The 25621-nt window shown below is 45.9% G+C and overlaps 1 protein-coding gene across 1 annotated transcript in view; it reads right to left on the bottom strand.

Annotated features, from left to right (window-relative positions):
- Positions 1 to 25621, bottom strand: part of DIPK1A (divergent protein kinase domain 1A) — a 293300-nt gene that overhangs the window by 60382 nt on the left and 207297 nt on the right. The window contains exon 2 of the mRNA XM_063939879.1: positions 11102 to 11195. Coding sequence (XP_063795949.1) covers positions 11102 to 11104 — 3 coding nt within the window. The 5' untranslated portion in view covers positions 11105 to 11195. The remainder of the gene's footprint in view (positions 1 to 11101; positions 11196 to 25621) is intronic.

Genomic DNA, 25621 nt, shown 5'->3' with positions numbered 1-25621 from the left:
AAAAACACCCCAGTACAATATAAGCTAAGCAATGGGAACAATTGCAAATCCACAAAGCATAGGACAAAAAGGGGAGAAAAGATGGGGGTGCTGTGGGGACAGCTGTCAGGCTAACAATGCTAATAATTTTAAAGAGGAGGGTGGTCACCAGTAGTGGTAATTAAAGTAGCTCTAATGGGTGGAGATACCGGAACTCAACCAGCAATTGTAGACTACGATTCTGAGGATTTTTATTCCAACCACGGCTGGAGGAGAACTGCTGATTCCTCTAAAGTCCCATACGGAGGACCTCCATCTATATCTATATATGTAACTGGAAAATTTAAACCCGAGCAACGGTGGGTACTTCAGCTAGTATATAAAAAAAATTGTTCATTTGTATGTATGTGTGGGGTAAACTCGGCAACTACTGAACCGATTTTAATAGGGTTTTCACTGAAAATATTCCTTGCGATCCTCTTTGAACACAGGCTTTGAAAACATCACACTAACATGTTAATTGGCTAATTAGAAAACAAAATAAAAAATATACGGTGTGAGGACATCTTGTGGCCAAAAAGTAGAATGTAATTAGGCTTCAAATTAGAAACTGAGTAGTTAATCAGTCACAGAATATGTGTAATTCATGAGGGTCCCAGTGTAAAGGGATAGTAAGATAGGCTACATACATACATACACACGCCACACAAACACACATACATACAGTATATACACACCAATCCTTTCTCCTCATCAGGAAGTCATTACAGAGATAACTTATTGGGCTTCTACCAGTAGCAGCTCCTCGCGTTATCTGGGGGGCGGAGCTTGTGACTGACAGGCTCCGGAGGACCCCAGTGCGATTGAAATAGCAAGCAAAGTTTGCGGATACAATGGTACACATCGACAAAATGTTGTTCACTATCCAATCGAGTACCTCAACACACTTAACCTGTACAGATTACCATCACATGAATTTAATTTGAAAATTGCCAATCCAATTATATTGTTAAGGAATTTGAAGCCACCCCAGCTTTGCAATGGCACACGCTTGCAGATTAGGCATCTGCTACCTAATGAGGCAATTATTCTGATAGGAACTATAGCGACACCAAAAGATATCCCGCACCAGTTTTATAGGTAAGTACTCAGATGGTTTATCCTCTCTCAGAATTAAGCATTTAGTAATATAAGCTATACAATGGCTATTTATCTGCTCTGAGGTGCTAACCCACTACTCACAAGGAGAATCATTGACACAAGGGCCCTCATTCCGAGTTGTTGGCTCGCTAGCTGCTTTTAGCAGTATTGCACACGCTAAGCCACCGCCCCCTGGGAGTGTATCTTAGCTTAGCAGAATTGCAAACGAAAGATTAGCAGAATTGCGAATAGAAATTTCTTAGTTTCTGAGTAGCTCCAGACTTACTCCTAAATTGCGATCAGTTCAGTCAGTTTCGTTCCTGGTTTGACGTCACAAACACAACCAGCGTTCGCCCAGACACTCCCCCATTTCTTCAGACACGGCAGCGTTTTTCCGCACACTCCCAGAAAACGGCCAGTTTCCGCCCAGAAACACCCACTTCCTGTCAATCACACTACGATCACCAGGACGATGAAAAAGCTTTGTTATGCCGTGAGTAAAATACCTAACTTTTGTGTAAAATTACTAAGCGCATGCGCTCTGCGAACCTTGCGCATGCGCAGCAAGCGACTAATCGCAGTATAGCGAAAATCGGCAACGAGCGAACAACTCGGAATGACCCCCAAAGAAAAGAAGAGCTCAATCATGGGTGCACTGGGACAACAATAAAAAGTTCAATCTTTATTGGTATACATTAAAATTATTTGCATAATGTAAAATAAGGTAAAATTTACAAAACAAAAAGATAAAAGGTGAAATTATAATAAAAGGTATATTAAAATAGAATTAAATGGTCAAAGCTACTATAATACAATGTGGTAGAGAGAAACATTTTTAGTAATGTATACCAATAAAGATTGAACTTTTTATTGTTGTCCCAGTGCACCCACGATTGAGCTCTTCTTTTCTTTGTGTCGATAATTATTCTGACAGGGCCTGCAGCAGGTAAAATCACGTTTATCCCCAGAATCCTAATGATTCTGTCAGATTTGCAATTTGAATTGAATTGCTTACAATTTTCTGTTGGCATGACAAACACAGTGCAAGGCCAGTCCTTTAAAACCATTTAACTGATGATTTTTCCCTTCAAAACTGTTAATAATATTGTTTTTTAAAATGTACTTTATTTAATAAAGTTTAAAAAATATTTTTTTAAATATTTAAACATTACATTATGCACATCTGCAGAATGGATCTACTCATCAAAAACGGGGGGACAGGGTGGGACGGCCTAGTCGCATGAGATCTGCAATGCCAGTTAAGTGGTTTTAATGTCGTTGGTGTAGACTTGCGCAGTGAAGTCTTCTCACATGGTCAGTTATACGTGGGTCTCTCCTGTATCGGTAATGCCACCAATCAAATCATTCTCATAATTGATGACAGTAATAAGACATGTAATGCAGTTTACAACAAGGTACTTACAGACTGAAGGAACTGGTAAATAATAAGAAAATAAAAATAAATTTTTACTACAACAAAAATATTAAGACAGACGACTGAATTCAAACAATGTGAAAGAAAAAATGTGTCATTCCATAAAATGAATAATCACTCGGCATCACTGAATAACATAGTAATCACTCGGCAACGACGGGTAAGCACTGCTAGTAGACATATACAAATGTATTTCGGCAAACTATTCCTTGAGTGTGGGGGTGGGGTGGGGAGGTAGACCGACAATGAACTGGGATCACGGCCTTTACAGCACTACTGAGAAATTTTAACAAGGACTTTTTGAAGGTTGCCAGGGAGCCATGGTATTGGTTAAGAAGCTAGAAGGAGGGTTCAGAGGGAATCTCTCCGCCCACCATCGATATGGAGAGAGATATCACTTGTTCCCAGAAAGGGTGAACTAGACTGTATTTATTTATTACCAGTTATTTATATAGTGCACACATATTTCGCGGAGCTTTACAGAGAATATTTGTTCATTCACATCCGTCCCTGCCCAAGTGGAGCTTACAATCTATATTCCCTATCACATGTACACGCACACATTTCTCATACGTCCTAGAGGATGCTGGGGTCCACTTCAGTACCATGGGGTATAGACGGTTCAGCAGGAGCCATGGGCACTTTAAGACTTTTCAAGGGTGTGAACTGGCTCCTCCCTCTATGCCCCGCCTCCAGACCTCAGTTTTAGAAATGTGCCCAGGCAGACTGGATGCACTCCAGAGAAGCTCTACTGAGTTTCTCTGAAAAGACTTATGTTAGGTTTTTTTATTTTCAGGGAGAACTGCTGGCAACAGTCTCCCTGCTTCGTGGGACTGACGGGGCAGAAGTAGGAACCAACTTCCTGAAGAGTTTCATGGCTCTGCTTCTGGCTGACAGGACACCATTAGCTCCTGAAAAGAACTGAACGCTAGCCGTGCCTAGATGCTCACTCCCACAGCACGCCGTCACCCCTCTTGCAGAGCCAGAAGTCATAAGACAGGTGAGTGTAAGAAGATAGATCTTCAATCAAGAAAGTGACGGCTAAAGGTACCGCGCAGCTGGTGGGAGCGCAGCGCGCCATGTTGCCCACACCTACACAGGAACTGCAGGGCGCGGGGAAGGGGGGGGGGGGTTGGGGCACCCTGGGCAGCATGAAACCTATGGAAACTGGCATAAATAAGGGGCATAAGTTGCTGAGGCACAGTCCTACACAGTCAACCAGCACACTGCTCAGCGCCATTTTCTCTCTTCCAGACTGCAGAGAAGAACGCTGGTCCTCCTCCACTGCTGAACAAGTATCAGGGTGCAAAACAGGGGGGGGGGGGGGCACAGTGAATTTGGTGCTATATAATTGTGTGATTAACATTATAAAAGCGCTGCATGTCAGTGGGCATTTTGTGTTCACAGACATTGTGTTACTGGTGCTGGGTTGTGAACTGGCAAATCCTATCTGTGTCCCTCTGACAGATTTTACTGTGGGTCTGTCCCCTATAAGTCCCGGAGTGTCTGTGGTGTGGTTGTACACGTGTGTGACATGTCTCAGGCAGGCAGCTCTTCCTCTGTGGGAGACATGTTAGGGACACAGAGGTGTAATATGACACCAAGAGCCTGACTGGGTGAAAGGCTATATGATAGTGTGAATCATATCAGTAAGAGGTTGGACTGAATCTCATACAGAAAATGAAAATAATCTGCTGAAGATGTGATTTTTAATAGTTCTGCCTTTCATCCACGGGGACCCCTCTGGGTCACATACAAATTTGCACAAGCAGTACAAACTGATACCGACACGGACTCTGATTCCTGTGTCGACACTAGTGATTCCAGGGGAATAGGTCCTAAGTTAGCAAAAAAGCATTCTGCCAAATCTGTAGCATGACGCTGGGGCTCCCTTGCGGGAGTCCGCTCGGGTGGGAGCACGTCACGTCTGAAACTTTTCAGTTAAATCTGGATTCAATCTGGCCTGGACCCATGGGTCTTACAAATAGTGTCCCATGGGTACAAACTAGAGTTTCAAGACGTTCCCCCCCATGCTGATTTTTTAAATCGACCTTGCCAGCTTCTCTTCCAGAAAGAGAGGCAGTAACAACGGCAATTCAAAAATTATGTCAGGATCAGGTCATTGTCCTGGTACCATTGTCTCAGCAAGGAAAAGGTTTTTATTGAAGCCTCCTCGTAGTTCCGAAGCCGGACGGCTCGGTCAGACCGATTTTAAACCTGAAAAATCTGAATCTCTACCTGAAAAGGTTCAAGTTCAAGATGGAATCCCTGAGGGTAGTGATTTCCAGTCTGGAGGAGGGGGACTTCATGGTGTCAGTAGACATAAAGGATGCTTACTTGCATGTTCCCATTTATCCTCCTCACCAAGCTTATCTGAGATTCGCAGTACAGGATTGCCATTACCGACTCTCCACGGCACCGAGGGTATTCACCAAGGTGATGGCGGAGATGATAGTCCTCCTTCGTCAAAAAGGAGTCAATATAATTCCTTATCTGGACGATCTCCTGATAAAAGCGAGATCCAGCGAACAGTTGGTGCAGAACATCGTACTCTCCCTGTCAATACTCCTACAACACGGTTGGATCATGAATTTTCCAAAAGTCGCAGTTGGAACCGACGACAAGATTGTCCTTTTTAGGGATGATTCTGGACACAGAAGTACGGAGAGTATTTCTCCAAAAGGCTCTGGAAAAGGCTCTGGAAATCCAGAAAATGGTCAAACAAATATTGAAACCAACAAGCGTGTTAATCCATCAATGCATTCGGTTGTTGGGGAAAATGGTAGCGGCCTACGAGGCCATATAGTTTGGCCGATTTCATGCCAGAGTATTCCACTGGGACATGTTGGACAAGTGTTCTGGATCTCACCTACACATGCACCGGAATAATCCTGTCCCACAAAGCCAGGATTTCGCTCCTGGTTGTGACTACACAGTTCTCACCTACTAGAGGGACGCAGGTTTGGGATTCACGACTGGGTCCTAATAACCACGGATGCAAGTCTTCGAGGCTGGGGAGCTGTCACACAGGGGGAAAGCTTCCAAGGAAAATGGTCAAGTCAGGAAGCCTGCCTTCACATCAACGTTCTGGAATTGAGAGCCATTTACAACGGCCTTCTACAAGCGGTACATCTTCTTCAAGATCACCCCATGCAGATCCAGTTGGACAATGTAACAGCAGTCGCGTAAATAAACCGAACGAAAAGCAGAGCGGCAATGGCAGAGGTGACGAAGATCCTCCTCTGGGCAGAAAGACATGTAAGAGCTCTGTAAGCAATTTTCATTCCGGGAGTGGACAACTGGGAAGCAGACTTCCTCAGCAGACACGATCTCCATCCAGGAGAGTGGGACCTCCACCAAGAAGTCTTCGCAGAGGTGACAAGTCTTTGGGGAGTTCCTCAAGTAGACATGATGGCATCTCGTCTAAACAAGAAGCTTCAGAGATATTGTTCCAGGTCGAGAGACCCTCAAGAAATAGCAGTGGATGCACTGGTGAACCAGTGGGTGTTTCGGTCGGTATATGTTTTCCCTCCACTTCCACTGATTCCAAAAGTTCTCAAAATAATAAGTAGAACAAGAGTTCGAGCAATCTTCATTGCCCCAGGCTGGCCAAGGAGGGCTTGGTATCCAGATCTTCAGGAGTTGCTCATAGAAGATCCTCGGCCTCTTCCTCCTCGAGAGGACCTACTACAGCAGGGGCCATGTGTGTATCAAGACTTACCACGGCTACGTTTGACGGCATGGCTGTTGAGCGCCGGATCCTAGCCCAAAAGGGTATTCCCAAGGAAGTCATCCCCACTCTTATTCAGGCCAGGAAAGGAGTAACATCTAAACATTACCACCGTATTTGGAGAAAATATGTGTCTTGGTGTGAATCCAAGAAGGCTCCTACGGAAGAGTTGGAACGTTTTTCTCCATTTTCTGCAGGCTGGTGTGGATGCGGGCCTTAGATTGGGGTCAATCAAGGTCCAGATTTCGGCCTTATCAGTTTTCTTTCAAAAACAATTGGCCTCCTTTCCAGAAGTTCAGACGTTCGTGAAAGGGGTTCTGCACATCCAGCCTCCATTTGTGTCACCAGTGGCACCATGGGACCTTAATGTGGTATTGCAGATCCTTCAATCAGATTGGTTTGAACCTCTGCAGGAGATAGAATTTAAGTTTCTCACTTGGAAAGTGGTGATGCTTTTGGCCTTGGCATCCGCAAGGCGGGTGTCTGAGTTGGGGGGCCTTGTCTCACAAGAGCCCTTACCTGATCTTCCATGAATTAAGAACTCGTCAACAATTTCTTCCAAAGGTGGTTTCGTCCTTCCACATAAACCATTTAAAATATTAAAAAAGAGCGCTTGTATAACTAAACGCACATACCTGTAAAAAGAAATTTGATTAGTGTGATAATGTTACAGCTCTTTTTTGAAAAAGTGCAGGAGGTGAGAATTGATTGTTTTTAAAGGTTTAAATATCCATCAAATTATATGAGATAACTTTCCCTGTTTTTCCCTACCTTATATGCCGGGTTCAGAGGGTTGTATATCTGGGCAGCCTGTGCGGCTATGGTGAGCCCAATTGACAGCTTCAGCTAGCGGCTCCTGTGCTCTGACCGCTCCAGCTGATGATGAAAGCTGTACTGCCTGTACGACTGCGGGGAGCGTAATTAGCGACTGCGGCTGGCGGCTCCCGTTCTCTGGTTGTTCCGGCTTATGATGAAAGCCGTACAGTCTGTACGGCTGTGGGGAGCTCAATTAGCGGCTGCGGCTGGCGGCTCCCAGTCTCCGATCACTCCGGCTTACACTCCTCCGTGCGGCTCACGGCTTTTTGAAGTGCCAGTATTTAAGAACCTTTTTCAGAGTTCTTCCCAGTCTCCTGCTGTGTCCGTATCCCTAGGACTAGGAGAAAAGGATTTACCGGTAGGTATTAAAATCCTATTATTCACGCTAGGGTTAATTTTGTTGGGAGCCAATTAACCTACCAGTATATTTTTGGATTGAGGGAGGAAACCGGAGTTCCCAGAGGAAACATACGCAAGTACGGGGAGAATATACAAACTCCGCACAGTTAGGGCCATGGTGGGAATCGAACCCATGACCTCAGTACTGTGAGGCAGTAATGCTAACCATTACACCGTCTGTACTGTCCTCTGTATTCCCACCAAATATGTAACGGGGAGCATTCTGCCAGGGTACAACGCAGACAGCTATCTGGAACATTAGGGAACATCTAAGCGAAGGTAAGGGAACATGTGTATCAACTTGACAAAACCCTTAATTGTGTCTTGATCACAGAGTAGCTCACAGAACTGTTAAATGTAGTTTGAAAAATCATAGTCCAATCACAGTCACCCAGAACAAGATGCAAATCCCAATCTCTATCATATTTCTGATCAGAAGTTGTATCGCCTTGAGAGAAGATGCGCCGGATGCAAAGGGGCCTATTGTACAATTTTTTGTGAGTTGAAATAAACATTAGTTTATCTGTGTACTAGTTTTTAGATTTTTAGGGGGCCACTCAGCAATTATGCAGTTGTAATTTGATCTTGGAGTGGTGATAGCGCCCCAAGATCACAATGCAGGATGTGCACACAACTGGCAGATGTATGAAGTTGCACAAGCAGGGAAAGGGCAGCCCATCCCTGCACTGTGCTCGCATCAGTGCCTGGACTCCTGTGCATGAGTGGTCTGCTTCCACACATGCACTGCCGGAGAGGGTTCCGGAGGAACCCTCTACTAGTGATTTCTGCAATCTGTAGCTACAACAGGCTAATGCCATCTTCAGATGGCGTTGAATCTTCTCATTCTGGATACAGTAAATCCGGCAGCATCGGAACCCCTATAGAAAGCGATGGGGGTTGCAGATGCAGTCGTGAATGTAGGGATCATAGCAGATATCGGAGATATCTGCTGTGGTCCCTCAGTTATACATTTAGGTGATTCTAAATATTTGTGGTTACCCCCCCCCCCCAAAAAAAAAAAAGAAAAAAAAAGAAAAAAAAAAGAAATTAGCGTTTTTGGTGAATAAGCCCCAAATATTTATTGATAAATGGGCCCCTTAGGGTTTTCAATTACATTTTCCGTTAAGATGCAATGCACGTCTGTACAACTAAGGGTGTGTACACACGGTGAGATTCGGGCTATGCCCGATTCTCACTATGCGACAGGGGCCGGGTCGGCACTTAGCCAGTATCGCAAGCACATAATGAGTGTGCTTGCGATACTTGCTATGTGCGATTTTGGCTAAGTCCCGATTTTGACTATCTCTTCTATAGAGATAGCCAAAATTGACTTGCCTGCACAGCTAATTTTTTCTTTCGATGCCGACCACGCGGGACCGCGGGACTGTCACCTTGCGATCTGCATTAACTTTTCTTCCGATTCTGACTATATAGTCAGAATCGGAAGAAAAAAATCTCACCGTGTGTACACACCTTATATGTAGCAAGCGGTGATAAACCCTTTTTGTGCAGCATTTTCAACAAAAAAGGGGTTGTTATTATCAATTCTCTAAACTGATTTAAAATGTTGACCATTTTAAAATCAGAGATTTCTCCAGCTGCGCCTTCGGCTTATAGAAATAAAACTGCAAAGCATATGGGGCACTAACTAAGCGATGAAAAGTTGAGTTTTCCAAAGCTGATGGATGGTGCTATGTGTTACTTTCCAGTCCAGTCACCAGGATTTCTTGCACATACACAATTTACCCTCTTGTGGTTATAGAATATCCTGAACATATACACTGGCATAAGACAGGAGACATGTCGCAGCATATCAGCACTAGGTGCAGATGTGCTACGAGACTTGCCGAGATCACCAGAGAAGAGAGCATTCTCTCACCCACTCTGGTGGCTAACCTGTTAATACGTATTGGAGCTAATGAGTCCTGTTTTGCCTGGGTGACGGTGGAGAAGGAGCTGCGTTAATAGCACAATATGTGCAGTCATAATGCATCTTCCCCTTAAAGGGTAAAATCATAGGTGCACAACCTTTAAGATCCAAGAGCCACACTGGGAGATTGTGCTCATTGTAAGAGACTGCGAAAAAATGTTTAACTTGTTTAAACTTGTGAAATACATAGATTTACTACAGGAAAGAGAAACATATCTCCAATTATCCCATGCTTCTCAGCTTTTATAGGAGATTCCTCACTAGGATTAAAATGTGGCCTCCCATACAAGTCATGAATAAGTAGTACAGCACGCCCCCTCTCTATATCATATCTCCCAACATCTGCCTCTGTAGAAACACATGCCTTCCCTTCACCTCTACAGTAACACATTCCTCTCCCCCAACTCTGGGGTAACATACGGTATCCCCCCTTCACCTCAGTAGTAACACAATCCCACTTCATCAGGATAGCATATTCCTCCCTTTATCACCACAATGGGAACACATTCGCCCCCAAACCTCTGAAGTCACCCCACCACACACACATCTATTAAACACACTCTCTGCCCACACCTAGGTAGTATCACATTATCCCCTCACCTCTGTAATAAACAGCCCCCTTCATCCCATCTCTTTATTATATGTTATATCATAGTATCATATGCCCCACCCCTTTTCTCTTTGACAAAACATTTCCCCGCCTCCTCAGTGCTGTAATAACACATTTATCCACCTCTTATCTCTACGGTAACACAGCCATTCTCCACCTCTGAAATAAAACATCCACCTCCTCTCACCTCTAGTAATACATCCACCCACCAGTTCTGTGTAACATATGTCTACCCTCTCACCTTTGTAGTAACAGGTCTGCCACCACACCCTGTAGAAGAGCATTCCCATGCACTATACTTACCTTTCCACCAGGTAACACAGACTGTAAGACCCAGGACAACACATTACATGGGACATATATAATGCAGTTGTATTCCGTCCCCCTTCCATCTCCCTGCATGTGTTCTGGCAGGTCACAAGTGCCGGCGCGTTCTGCATCAGTTAGGGGAAAATGTTGCATTGCAGCAAAAAACAGCATCCTTGCCAATTGATACATGACCCTTTTAAATGCATCTCCCTGTTGAATAACTCTCACAAGATAGGACATTGATCAGATTTTGCATAATGTCAAACATTTGCCACTCTAGTCCTGATCGATAATTCTATACATTAGTTCCTTTAATGGTAGAATCCAGAAAATCATATAATCTGTTATTTTATTACAAAGAGTAATGCAGTTGCTGGGAGTAAAACTCCTGGTCATGATACTAAAAGGGATATTATAAGCAATGAATCTAGGTAATGCTCACAGATCTGTGATGGAGTGTCTTAATTCAGCCTGGATTTGAAGAAATGTTATGAAGTGCTTTGTGAATAAAAGATAATTCCTTGTGAGGAGGGGCACTTCATCCATTTCCCAAGATGGAATCAATCTAGAGAGAAACGGGTCAGGGCCATGGCTCATATCTGAAGTTTCCTGTATGAGACGCTAGACGTCACGTATCACTGCAATGTTGGGTAATAAGCTTCTGAGAAGCACCAGATGTACAATGCTGAGGAATGTCATTACTTCCTGTTACCAGACACTTATTCCAAATATAGGCCAAATGTCTTCCCTTACCATTAAAGAGGATGGTCTTGTGGTTACAGCTTCAGATTAGCGAGGTGGAAGCAATGGTGGTCCCACTAGCTCTGCTTGCCTGGATGCATCGGTTCTGGGGGGAAATGAAACAATATGTTACATGTATCTGCTGCATGTAATAATTTATAGGTCCAAGTTTAAAAAAAAATATGCTGTGCACAGGTAATTGCAAATGTTAATGAGGTACTGAACACTAGGTTAAAAGAAAAAAAAAAAATGCATACACAATTTTATTCTTATGCTATCTGGGGATGCCACAGTGGGTTCTCACAAAGTGGGAGAAATGTGTGGAAAGCTAAATGCACTACTACTTTTTTGGTTCTATTTAATGAGTTTACTAGTTTCAATGGTATATTTAACTACAAGGTAACTTCTTGTTAACAATAATAGGATTTTAATACCTACCGGTAAATCCTTTTCTCCTAGTCCGTAGAGGATGCTGGGGACTCCAAAAGGACCATGGGGTATAGACGGAATTCGCAGGAGACATGGGCACACTATAAGACTTTTACTGGGTGTGAACTGGCTCCTCCCTCTATGCCCCTCCCCCAGACCTCAGTTATAGGAACTGTGCCCAGGGGAGACGCACATTTCGAGGAAAAGGATTTTTGTTAAACTAAGGGTGAGATACATACCAGCTCACACCACAAACACACCGTACAACTGGATTAGCAGGAATACCAGATAACAGTATGAACGAAAAAAACAGCAACAAGCTGAACATAACCGGTACACAACCGTCGTGTAACCGAAAACAACAACCAACAATACAACTGCAAGTAACAGTACGCACTGGGATGGGCGCCCAGCATCCTCTACGGACTAGGAGAAAAGGTTTTACCGGTAGGTATTAAAATCCTATTTTCTCTTACGTCCTAGAGGATGCTGGGGACTCCAAAAGGACCATGGGGTCTATACCAAAGCTCCAGACCGGGCGGGAGAGTGCGGACGACTCTGCAGCACCGATTGAGCAAACATGAGGTCCTCATCAGCCAGGATATCAAACTTGTAGAACTTAGCAAAAGTGTTTGAACCCGACCACGTAGCTGCTCGGCACAGCTGAAGCGCCGAGACCCCTCGGGCAGCCGCCCAAGATGAGCCCACCTTCCTGGTAGAATGGGCCTTTACTGACTTCGGCAACGGCAACCCAGCCGAAGAATGAGCGTGCTGAATCGTATTACAAATCCAGCGTGCAATAGTCTGCTTGGAAGCAGGATTTCCAATCTTGTTGGAAGCATACAGGACAAACAGAGCCTCCGTTTTCCTAACAAGAGCCGTTCTGGCGGCATACATTTTTAAAGCTCTTACGACATCAAGAGATTTTGGCACTGCCACAGCATCCGTAGCCACAGGTACCACAATAGGTTGATTTATGTGAAATGAAGAAACCACCTTCGGCAGAAATTGTTGACGAGTCCTCAATTCCGCTCTATCCACATGAAAAATAAAAAATATGGGCTCTTGTGAGACAAAGCCGCCAATTCTGACACTCGCCTGGCGGACGCCAAGGCCAAAAGCATGACCACTTTCCAAGTTAGAAACTTTAACTCAACCTTTCGCAAAGGTTCAAACCAGTGAGACATAAGAAATTGTAACACCACTTCAAGATCCCACGGTGCCACGGGTGGCACAAACGGAGGATGGATATGCAGCACTCCCTTCACGAAAGTCTGAACTTCAGGAAGGGCGGACAATTCTTTTTGAAAGAAAATAGATAAAGCCGAAATCTGCACTTTGATGGAACCCAATTTCAGGCCTGCATCCACGCCTGCCTGCAAAAAATGGAGGAAACGACCCAAGTGAAACTCCACCGCAGGAGCGGTTTTGGCTTCACACCACAACACATATTTTCTCCAAATACGGTGATAATGCTTCGCCGTGACCTTTTTTCTAGCCTTAAGGAGAGTGGGGATGACTTCCTTGGGAATACCTTTACGAGCTAGGATTTGGCGTTCAACCTCCACGCCGTCAAACGCAGCTGCGCTAAGTCCGGAAATACGCATGGCCCCTGCAGTAACAGGTCCTCTCTGAGAGGAAGCGGCCAAGGATCTTCTATGAGCAATTCCTGAAGATCCGGATAACAGGCCCTCCGTGGCCAATCTGGAACAAGTATTGCCTGAACCCTTGTTCGTCTTATGATCCTCAACACTCTCGGAATGAGAGGAAGTGGAGGGAACACATACACCGACTGAAACACCCACGGAGTTACCAGGGCGTCCACTGCACTGGCTTGGGGGTCCCTTGACCTGGAACAATACCTCGGAAGCTTCTTGTTGAGGCGAGACGCCATCATGTCTATTTGAGGAATTCCCCAACGCCTTGTCACTTCTGCAAACACCTCTTGATGAAGGGCCCACTCTCCTGGATGGAGATCGTGTCTGCTGAGGAAGTCTGCTTCCCAGTTGTCCACGCCCGGAAGGAATACTGCTGACAGAGCGCTCACGTGCTGTTCCGCCCAGCGGAGAACTCTTGTGGTCTCCGCCATTGCCGCTCTGCTCTTTGTTCCGCTCTGGTGGTTTACGTACGCCACCGCTGTTATGTTGTCCGACTCTTAACTCCAGAACATTTATGTGGAGACAAGATTCCTGGCCTGACCATTTTCCCTGGAAACTTCTTCCTTGTGTGACTGCACTCCAGCCTCGGAGACTTGCATCTGTGGTCAGTAGGACCCAATCCTGGATTCCGAACCTGCGTCCCTCTAGAAGGTGAGAACTTTGCAGCCACCACAGGAGAGAAATTCTGGTCCTGGTAGATAGACTTATTAAACGGTGCATGTGCATGTGCAGGTGAGACCCGGACCATTTGTTCAGCACGTACCACTGAAACACCCGGGCATGAAACCTGCCAAACGGAATGGCTTCGTAAGCCGCAATCATCTTCCCTAGCACTCGAGTGCATTGATGAATCGACACTCTTGCTGGTTTCAAAATCACCTTGACCATGGTCTAGATTTGTCGGGATCAACTGAGACTTTGGTAAATTTAGAATCCAACCATGATGTTGCAGAACCGTCAAGGAGAGTTCCACATTTCTTAGCAACTGCTCTTTTGATCTTGCCTTTATCAGGAGATCATCCAAGTACGGGATAATTGTGACACCCTGATTGCGTAGGAGTACCATCATTTCCACCATCACTTTGGTGAAGACCCTCGGAGCCGTGGAAAGCCCAAACGTCAACGTCTGAAATTGGCAATGACAATCCTGCACCGCAAATCTCAGGAAGGCCTGATGAGGAGGATATATCGGGACGTGTAAGTAGGCATCTTTTATGTCGACTGACGCCATAAAATCCCCCCTTCTAGGCTGGAGATCACAGCTCGAAGAGATTCCATCTTGAACTTGAAAGTTTTCAAGTACGGAATGAGGGATTTTAGGTTTAGGATCGGTCTGACCAAGCCGTCCGGCTTTGGCACGACAAAGAGGCTCGAATAGAACCCTTCTCCCCGTTGGGACGGGGGAACCGGGACAATGACCCTCTGTTGACACAGCTTTTGTATCACAGCATTTACTACTTCCCTTTCTGGAATAGAAACTGGCAAGGCTGATTTGAAAAATCGGCAGGGGGGGCATCTCCTGAAACTCCAGTTTGTACCCTTGGGACACTATGTCTAAGACCCAAGGATCTAGGCCCGATTGAAACCAGACCTGACTGAAGATTCGGAGACGGGCCCCTACCGGCACGGACTCCCGTAGGGGAGCCCCAGCATCATGCGGTTGACTTGGCAGAGGCGGGGGAGGACTTTTGGTCCTGGGCGCCAGACACAGCAGGCGACCTTTTTCCCCTTCCTCTACCTTCTGAAGCGAGGAAGGACGAGCCCCTTCCTTTTTTATATTTATTAGGCCGAAAGGACTGCATCTGATAATGGGGCGCCTTTTTCTGTTGTGCGGGAATATAAGGAAGAAATGATGACTTACCCGCAGTAGCGGTAGACACCAGGTCAGCAAGGCCATCACCAAACAAGACACTACCTTTAAAAGGGAGAGCTTCCATAGCTTTCTTGGAGTCGGCATCAGCATTCCATTGATGAATCCACAGCGCCCTCCTGGCCGAGACCACCATGGCATTGGCCCTTGATCCCAAGAGGCCAATATCCCTCGCCGCATCCTTTAGGTAAGCTGCAGCGTCCCTGATATAACCAAGAGTCAAAAGAATGTTATACTTATCAAGGGTATCCATGTCAGATGCCAAATTATCAGCCCACTTAGCAATAACACAACTCACCCACGCCGACGCCACGGCAGGCCTGAGGAGTGCACCCGTAGTGACATAAATGGCCTTTAATGACGTTTCCTGCTTGCGATCCGCAGGATCCTTGAGGGCAGCCGTGTCAGGAGACGGAAGCACCACTTTTTGGACAGTCGGGACAGAGCCTTGTCCACATTGGGAGACGACTCCCATTTCTCCCCGTCGTCAGAGGGGAAAGGATATGCCATAAAAATATGTAAAACATCTTTAATAGCCACAATCATGTACTGAATACTCTACCAATTTTGGATGTAAACTGGCCTCACTAAAGTCGACACTGGAATCAGAGTCCGTGTCGGTATCCGTATCTGCCATCTGGGTAAAGGAACGTTTCTGTGACCCTGAGGGGGTCTGTACCTGAGACAAGGCGTCCTTCATGGATTTTCTCCACGTTTGTGTCTGAGAATCAGATTTATCCAGCCTCTTAGACAATAACGCCACATTTGCATTCAATGTACTCAATATATTCACCCAATCAGCAGTCGGCTGTGCTGACAGAGTCACTCCCAAATCCTTCTCTGCACCCCCAGTAACTTCCTCCGGGAAGGAGCACTCAGCCTCAGACATGTCGACACACGGTACCGACACACACACACTCACACTGGCCAAAGGGGACAGACCCACAGGGAAGCCTGTAGAGAGAACACAGAGGGAGTATGCCAGCTCACACCCCAGCGCCCATATACTACTAAAAATAATATATGATGTCTGCGCTGTTTATATATATATATATATAGCACCAATTGCTATATATAAAAACGGACCAATTGACGATAGTGTGCGTCCTGGATTCGACTTCATGGACGGCACAAAAGTGTGTAACAAAACCCTGAAAAAAATTTGCGTGGGGTCCCCCCTCCTAAGCATAACCAGCCTCGGGCTCTTTGAGCCGGTCCTGGTTGTAAAAATATGGGGGGGAAATTAACAGGGGATCCCCCGTATTTTAACAACCAGCACCGGGCTCTGCGTCTGGTCCTGGTGCCAAAAATACGGGGGACAAAAGACGTAGGGGTCCCCCGTATTTTTAACACCAGCACCGGGCTCCACTAGCTGGAGAGATAATGCCACACCCAGGGGACACTTTTATACCGGTCCCTGCGGCCGTGGCATTAAATCCCCAACTAGTCATCCCTGGCCGGGGTACCCTGGAGGAGTGGGGACCCCTTAAATCAAGGGGTCCCCCCCTCCAGCCACCCAAGGGCCAGGGGTGAAGCCCGAGGCTGTCCCCCCCATCCAAGGGCGGCGGATGGGAGGCTGATAGCCAAGTGAAAAAATAAAGAATATTGTTTTTTGTAGCAGAACTACAAGTCCCAGCAAGCCTCCCCCCGCAAGCTGGTACTTGGAGAACCACAAGTACCAGCATGCGGGGGAAACGGGCCCGCTGGTACCTGTAGTTCTACTGTAAAAAAAAACAGTACACACACCGTGAAAGTAAAACTTTATTACATAGATGCACACCGACACACACATACTTACCTATGTTGACACGAAGAGTCGGTACCCTTCTCCACGTAAAATCCACGGGTTACCTGTAAATAAAATTATACTCACAAAAATCCTGTGTACATCTGTCCTCTTCTTGTTTGTAATCCACGTACTTGGCAAAATAATAAAACACAAAACCCGATCCACACACTGAAAGGGGTCCCATGTGATGCCGGGACCCCCCGTGACTCCTGTCAAAGACAGCGGTTGAGGTTACTCGCGATCAACCGCTGACCGCAAAGTTTCCACCATTGAATATAATGGAGCGGCTATGTGCTATGCGCCGCCTGACAGCTCAGACGCGCACAGCCAATCAGGAGAGAGCCACGACGTGGCGCTCCCTGATTGGCTCAAGGGACCCTCTTTGACAGGAGTCACGGGGGGTCTCAGCAGTCGGGGAAAGGGGTCCCATGTTTACACATTTTTCAGTGCGTGGATCGGGTTTTGCGTTTCATTATTTTGCCAAGTACGTGGATTACAAACTAAGAAGAGGACCGATCTACACAGGATTTTTGTGAGTATAATTTTATTTACAGGTACACCGTGGATTCTACGTGGAGAAGGGGACCAAGCCTCGTGTCAACATAGGTAAGTATGTGTGTGTTGGTGTGCATGTGTGTAATAAAGTTGTACTTTCACGGTGTGTGTGTACTGTTTTTATTTGGGTATTTTTTTTGCAGTAGAACTACAGGTACCAGCGGGCCCGTTTCCTCCCCGCATGCTGGTACTTGTGGTTCTCCAAGTACCAGCTTGCAGGGGAGGCTTGCTGGGACTTGTAGTTCTGCTACAAAAAAACAATATTCTTTATTTTGTCACTTGGCTATCAGCCTCCCATCCGCCGCCCTTGGATGGGGGGGGACAGCCTAGGGCTTCACCCCTGGCCCTTGGGTGGCTGGAGGGGGGGACCCCTTGATTTAAGGGGTCCCCACTCCTCCAGGGTACCTTGGCCAGGGGTGACTAGTTGGGGATTTAATGCCACGGCCGCAGGGACCGGTATAAAAGTGTCCGCTGGCTGTGGCATTCTCTCTCCAGCTAGTGGAGCCCGGTGCTGGTGTGAAAAATACGGGGGACCCCTACGTCTTTTGTCCCCCGTATTTTTTGCACCAGGACCGGATGCAGAGCCCGGTGCTGGTTGTTAAAATACGGGGGATCCCCTGTTAATTTCCCCCCCGTATTTTTACAACCAGGACCGGCTCAAAGAGCCCGAGGCTGATTATGCTTAGGAGGGGGGACCCCACGCATTTATTTCAGGGTTTTTAACCCTTTCCCACCCTATCCCACTGAAAAACATGCTCTGATCTCTCCATATTATTTTAGTCAGTAAAAAAAAAAAAATATGTTCTTTTAAAAATATATAAAATAATACTTGTGGCTCCTAATAGACAAACCAAGTAGATAATCCCTTCTAATATAAATAGATATGCTATTAGCAACAAAAAAAAACACAAAAAAAACAAACAAAAAAACATGTTTTAAAAAAAATTTATTAGATCCCGCCAGCAAAATGAAGCAGACTGAAATTGACGAAATGACTGTCGAAAAGCACTGTTGTCGAATCGACATTCTTCAATTGAATATACTTTTGTCGAAAAGCCACATTTTTACCATTGCAGAAATGTCGAATTTGACAACTGTCGAATTGCAAAAGTCGAATCTGAAACTGCCGTTTTTTGTGTGGAAAGTACTGTATTGCATTGTCGAATCATTTTTTTGTGTCGAAAATGCCCCGTTTTTCGACATTTGCGGCAATTCGACCGCAATTGCATATGGCCCATAATCTCCAAGCACCTTTTACCCGGCTCTGGCTATCCTTTTAACTGGACACAGATCACCTGTTTACACTGCACCGTTAACCAGGTCCGACGCTAGTAGCTACCCAGGTCGAAATTCCTGGATCACTGGACCCGGGTTAATTTTCATAGACCCTTTTCCATTACTCTGCGACCAGAGTTAACCTTGCATAAACCTGGGTTATTGCGGCAGTGGAAAAGGAGTTAGTCATGGCACATGAACTAATCCCAGAGGGGATACGGTCAATAGGTCGACACCGCGTAGGTCGACAGTCATTCGGTCGACATGTATTAGTTCGACAGGGTCACTATGTCGACATGTACTAGGTCGACAGTTCAAAAGGCCAACATGAGTTTTTCACATTTTGTTTAAATTTTTGGACTTTTCATACTTTACGATCCACGTGGACTAGGATTGGGAACGGTATCCTGTGCCGAGCGCAGCGGTAGCAGAGCGAGGCACCTTGCCCGAAGCATGGCGAGGGGACACAGTGCACTAATTGGGGATCCCGGTTACTTTCCGAAGAGAACGACACCAAAAAAAGTAAAAAAACTCATGTCAACCTTTTGGCCTGTCGACCTTATGACCATGTCGACCTAATGCATGTCAATCAATAGTGGTCGACCTAATGACTGTCGACCTAAGTTGTGTCGACCCAACGACCCATACCCTCCCAGAGATACCGCAACTTATCTAGTCTGATGGTGCTGAGAGGTTTGTTCCCACCTTTACTCAATACTGGCTTAAGCAAGAGAAGGCACTGATTATTCTGATGTACAGTGAAGTGAGGTGTAGACAGGGCCGGATTAACAATGGGGCGGATGGAGCTGCAGCTCCGGGCCCCCCACTGGAAATAGGCCCACGGATCCCCTGCAGTTCAGATAGTGTTGACAGGAAAAAAAAACTTTTCTCCTGTCATCACCAATAGCATTCCCTTACCCGACTCCTGTCACGGAGAGCCAAGGCTCTGCCTCTCCCCTCTGAAGCTGCCAGCAGCTGTCACTGACCAATGAAGCACATACCCAGGATCGAAGTAAGCTCCTCCCCCAGATCGCGATAAGCTCCGCCTCCTGGTGCATCTACAGCTGTGCCCACAATTGCTCAAAGTTCTTCTCACTTGCCATCCCAAGCTGTGTCTCTGTGGGACCTTTATAAACTTACTCAGCCCCCTCGTTCTTCCACTGCTGAGCCCTGGCCCCTGTTGCCTGAAGCCACACCCCCGGGCCGTTCTAAGCCCCGCCCACTGGACAGTACACTGCAGTGCAGTGCTCCCCGCCTGTGTGATCTGTGAGGTGTTCTGCAGCTGCGGTTTGAGGTACAGAGGAGTATATGCTGTGTAGCCCTATGCCCAGGACTTTCTCACACTTAAAGTTATGTGTGCATGTTCTGTGACCTTAATGGCATAATGTTTTAATTTATCATGCATGATAATCAATTGAATTCCGGCCAGTGTGTATACGGACACTACCTTGCGGTGTAATGTGACTATCAGACGCTGCCATGCGGTGTAATGTGACTATCGGACACTACCTTGCGGTGTAATGTGACTATCAGACGCTGCCGCTCGGTGTAATGTGACTCTCGGACGCTGCCGTGCGGTGTAATGTAACTATCGGACGCTGCCGTGCGGTGTAATGTGACTATCGGACGCTGCCGTGCGGTGTAATGCGACTATTGTACGCTGCCGTGCGGTGTAATGTAACTATCGGACGGTGCCGTGTGGTGTAATGTGACTATCGGACGCTGCCATGCGGTGTAATGTGACTATCAGACGCTGCCGCTCGGTGTAATGTGACTCTCGGACGCTGCCGTGCGGTGTAATGTAACTATCGGACGCTGCCGTGCGGTGTAATGTGACTATCGGACGCTGCCGTGCGGTGTAATGCGACTATTGTACGCTGCCGTGCGGTGTAATGTAACTATCGGACGCTGCCGTGTGGTGTAATGTGACTATCGGACGCTGCCATGCGGTGTAATGTGACTATCGGACGCTGCCGTGTGGTGTAATGCAACTATTGTACGCTGTCGTGCGGTGTAATGTAACTATCGGACGCTGCCGTGTGGTGTAATGTGACTATCGGACGCTGCCATGCGGTGTAATGTGACTATCGGACGCTGCCGTGTGGTGTAATGTGACTATCGGACACTGCCGTGTGGTGTAATGCAACTATTGTACGCTGCCGTGCGGTGTAATGTAACTATCGGACACTGCCGTGTGGTGTAATGTGACTATCGGACGCTGCCGTGTGGTGTAATGCAACTATTGTACGCTGCCGTGCGGTGTAATGTAACTATCGGACGCTGCCGTGTGGTGTAATGTGACTATCGGACGCTGCCATGCGGTGTAATGTAACTATTGGACACTACTGTGCGGTGTAATGTGACTATCGGACACTACTGTGCGGTGTAATGTAACTATTGGACGCTGCCGTGTGGTGTAATGTGGCTATCGGACGCTGCGTGCGGTGTAATGTAACTATTGGACGCTGACTTGCGGTGTAATGTGACTCGGACACTACTGTGCAGTGTAATGTAACTATCGGATGCAGCTGTGTGGTGTAACGTAACTATCAGCGCTGCCTTGCGGTGTAATGTGACTCGGACACTAGTGTACGGTGTAATGTAAATATCGGATGCTGCCATGCGATGTAATGTGACTAGGTCACTACTGAGCAGTGTAATGTACAGTAACTGTCGAACGCTGCAGTTCGGTGTATTGTAACTATCGGACGGTGCTGTGCGGTGTATTATAACTATCGGACGGTGCTGTGCGGTGTAATGTAACTATCGGACGGTGCTGTGCGGTGTATTGTAACTCGGACACTACTATACCGTGTAATGTGATTCGGACACTACTGTGCGGTGTAATGTAACTATCGGATGCTGCCATGCGATGTAATGTGACTAGGTCACTACTGAGCAGTGTAATGTACAGTAACTGTAGGAAGCTGCAGTTCGGTGTAATGTGACTAGGACACTACTGTGCGGTGTATTGTAACTATCGGACGCTGCCGTGCGGTGTATTGTAACTATCGGACGGTGCTGTGCAGTGTATTGTAACTATCGGACGGTGCTGTGCGGTGTAATGTAACTATCGGACGGTGCTGTGCGGTGTATTGTAACTCGGACACTACTATGCCGTGTAATGTGATTCGGACACTACTGTGCGGTGTAATGTAACTATCGGACGTTGCTGTGCGGTGTAACGTGTCTCGGACACTACCGTGCGGTGTAATGTAACTAGCAGACGCTACCGTGCGGTGTAATGTAACTAGCAGACGCTACCGTGCGGTGGAATGTAACTAGCAGACACTACTGTGCGGTGTAATGTAACTATCGTACGTTGCTGTGCAGTGTAACGTGTCTCGGACACTACCGTGCGGTGGAATGTAACTAGCAGACGCTACCGTGCGGTGGAATGTAACTATCGGATGTTGCTGTGCGGTGTAACGTGTCTCGGACACTACCGTGCGGGGGAATGTAACTAGCAGACGCTACCGTGCAGCGGTACACAATAGGCCTTTCCTATATTTCAGCTCCAGGCCCAAGTGCACATTAATCTGGCACTGGGTGTAGATATACCAGAGCATTTAAAATTCTTAAATGCATCCTGTTTATCTAGAAGAATGCTAATCAATCATTCATGTACAGTACATTCATTTCAACATATATTTATGCTAGCAGGCAATTTATATATTAATCCAAGTAATCTAAAATAAACTTTCACAGAAGTATGAAAGCCAGCAATGAGTAATGTCAGAAGGATTTATTACACAAAACAATGCTGTTATTACATGCAACAGGTGGTACAACAACAAGCCTTCTCGTATTCAATTTTGTTTTCAGGTTCTGTAGTGCGTTAATATCCAGCATGCGAATCAGACAATGGAGTAAGGCGGAACAGTACATACTGTAATACACTGACTGATAACCTAATTACATAGAATCAGGAGAGAACTACTAATGCATCCTTGGAGCTCCTGATACACTAAATGAACTAACAGTACATAATAACCAGTGCTTATTAATATTATACAGTAACATACTGCATAGCAGGCTGGTGGAATCTGTAAGGAACGTAGGAGAGCACCCTGCTGATCTAAAATTGGAATAGGTTATGTGAAATATCAATACAAAAAATACTCAAGATTGGAGGCGATACGACCCTCATGATACGTTAGTTTCTGACTGTGTTGTCGCCGTGTGTTAGCTGGAAAAGCAAGGCAACACAATATTGCAGTGGGGGAGTAGAGCCAAACTTCGCAGTGCCAGCCTCTCTTTTCTGGGCCAACCCCTGCTGTACAGTATGTGAAAGTGTTCATGTGAGGATGCCAATATACTTTGCACCACATCACTTGATTTAGAATTCTATGTAGAGAACCAGTGAAATTAAAATTTGCATATTCAACTTTTAGGGCACCCGTAAGTAATGGGCGCCCGAAGGGAGCTATTCAGTTGTTTCACTTTTGGGCGTGAGTGTCACGGGTGAAAACCCATGAAAACTGCGGTTTTTGGAAGCCCACACTGCTGTTTTGGCAGCACGACCAATACTTTGCACAAAAAGTAATGGGCGCCTGCGGCACTCACAGGCGCCCATTACTTAATAATAAAACAGGTAAGAAAAGCTCTGTGACAGTTCCCTGCAGTGGTTAAAAAGCTAAATGCTACCTCCCTGATACATTACATACAACTAAAGCATCTGCTACATCTTTAGGACAGTATACTGCTAGGTCTGATATAGGTTAACATGCAAAAAAATGTAGTGATATAAGCTACTGTGACATCACTTGTCCCTGCCATGTGTATGAATCTATGATTACACAAAGCAAGTTTCTACATAGCAAGCTTGCAATGAGGCCAAATATACCCCATTCTTACCGCCGCAAGAACCCGGGACGCGGCTCGGTGTGAAAGGATCTCCGGAAAATATCCTGGGTCCAGTGACCCAGGCATCCAACCCTGGAAGCGAACAGGGTTGGACACAGGAAGGACCCATGTAATAGGGCAGTGTGAATGGCTGACCCGGGTCATCCGATCTGGGTCATGTTTACAGCATAGGGAGAGACAGATCCCCAGCACTTGGAGATGATGTCATCTCTAAGAGCTGGCAAAACAGTTAACACTGCACTCGTGTACATGGGGTCTGTCCGGGTCTTACCCAGGATTTTGATATGAAAGGGGTATCTGTTTCTGAATGCTCTGTTGGAAAAATGTACTTAATTCTAACGAGGCAAATTTGTGCAGGAGGGCATAATGGACATGGGGCATAATTCAAGGTTGATTGCAAAACATTTACTCTAATGGGCAAAACCATGTGCACTGCAGGTGGGGCAGATATAACATGTGCAGAGAGTTAGATTAGGGTTGATTATATTGTTTCTGTGCAGGGTAAATACTGGCTGCTTTATTTTTACACTGCAATTTAGAGTTCAGTTTAAACACGCCCCACCCAAATCTAATGGGCCCTACACATTGCGCGATCCACCGCCGAGCTGCCCGCCGGCCGATACGCCCGACCCGTCGGCGGGGGGGCAGTGATGGGGGGGAATGAAGTTTCTTCACTCCCGCCGTCACCCGGCTCCATAGAAGTGCAGGCTAATATGGACGAGATCGTCCATATTGGGCTGCATGCACAAGCCGCGGGGCACCAGCGATGAACGAGCGCGGGGCCGCGTATGGTTCATCGCTGGTGCCTCCTCACTGAAAGATATGAACGGTATCTCGTTCGTTAATTAATTCACTAATATTGCGCAGTGTGTAGGGCCCATAACTCTCTATGCACGTTATATCTGCCCCACCGGCACTGCACATGGTTTTGCCCATTATAGGAAAATGTTTTACAATCAACCTTGAATTAGGCCCATTGTTTGGTATAAACACTTCAGTTATATCAGATACAGTATATAATAATTACAGTAACGCAAACAGTTGTCTTACTTGCTCTTTTAAAGTGAAAAAAATCTATTTCAAAATAGATTTTTCTTTCCTTTAAAGAGAGTCAATAAAGCTTTTTATTTTGCACATATTGGCTACATTTTCTGCAAGTCAATTTATTAATGTGTGTGGGGAACACCTTATTATTACTGACACGATCATTTAAATAGCATCCATAGAGTGATCTACTTTTCTCAAGTAAAAGTAGGAATACTAGGGAAATAATCAGCAATAACAGTTGAGTAAATACAGCCTGCCGAATGACAGGAGCAGATTAAAGAGACCACACAATACAGAAAATAATAACCAGTGACCACACAGTTTCATATAGCTCAGCTCACAAAATGTCTGCTTCAAAAGTGTTTGTACTTTACAGTACTCCCTAATTCATTTGTGGCCCGTAACGAGGCTTATGTGCCCAAAATATCTACTACATTTCCGCTCAGGAAGAGAAAACCATAGCAGTCATTAAGCTCATCTGTATTGAGAAAACAATAAAAGGATCAGAAAGAAAGCAAATGTTCTATAGGACACAGGACCGGTTATAAAAATAGACTGTAAACGGAAAGGTTCTCATCACCTGAGAAACCGTTACTAGCTCATTTGCTGTAATAATAGCACGCTGGAACAGCTCAGCTGAGATGCTTTGTTAGATCACAAACTTATTCCTCCCCAGAGCATAGTGAAATAATGACGGAATACATGCTGCAGCTGCGGGGTTTACATCCAGGTAATTTACGTCTTTCTTAATTAGACACCTATAGTTAGTCCATGATTAAGTTCCAGGCCACTAATTACACTGTTAAGCAGATGACAAGGTGATATTTTTATGAGCTACCAGAGCTATACTATCATTTCACAGATGTATTACTTTTCACTTGGTTCAATTAATCTGAATGTCGTAATTGTCATGTTTTCAGAATTTACTTTCCTTAGCGAACAATTCAACACTTTCACCAATTTGCAAAATCAAGGATTATTTATTGTGCAATTGCCAACCGCGCCAGTCATCTACATGATTTTGTGGCTTTAGTTTTACTTAT

Source organism: Pseudophryne corroboree, chromosome 9 (genome assembly GCF_028390025.1).
Source record: "Pseudophryne corroboree isolate aPseCor3 chromosome 9, aPseCor3.hap2, whole genome shotgun sequence".
Classification (NCBI taxonomy): domain Eukaryota; kingdom Metazoa; phylum Chordata; class Amphibia; order Anura; family Myobatrachidae; genus Pseudophryne; species Pseudophryne corroboree.
This window is presented reverse-complemented; position numbering and strand designations above follow the sequence as displayed.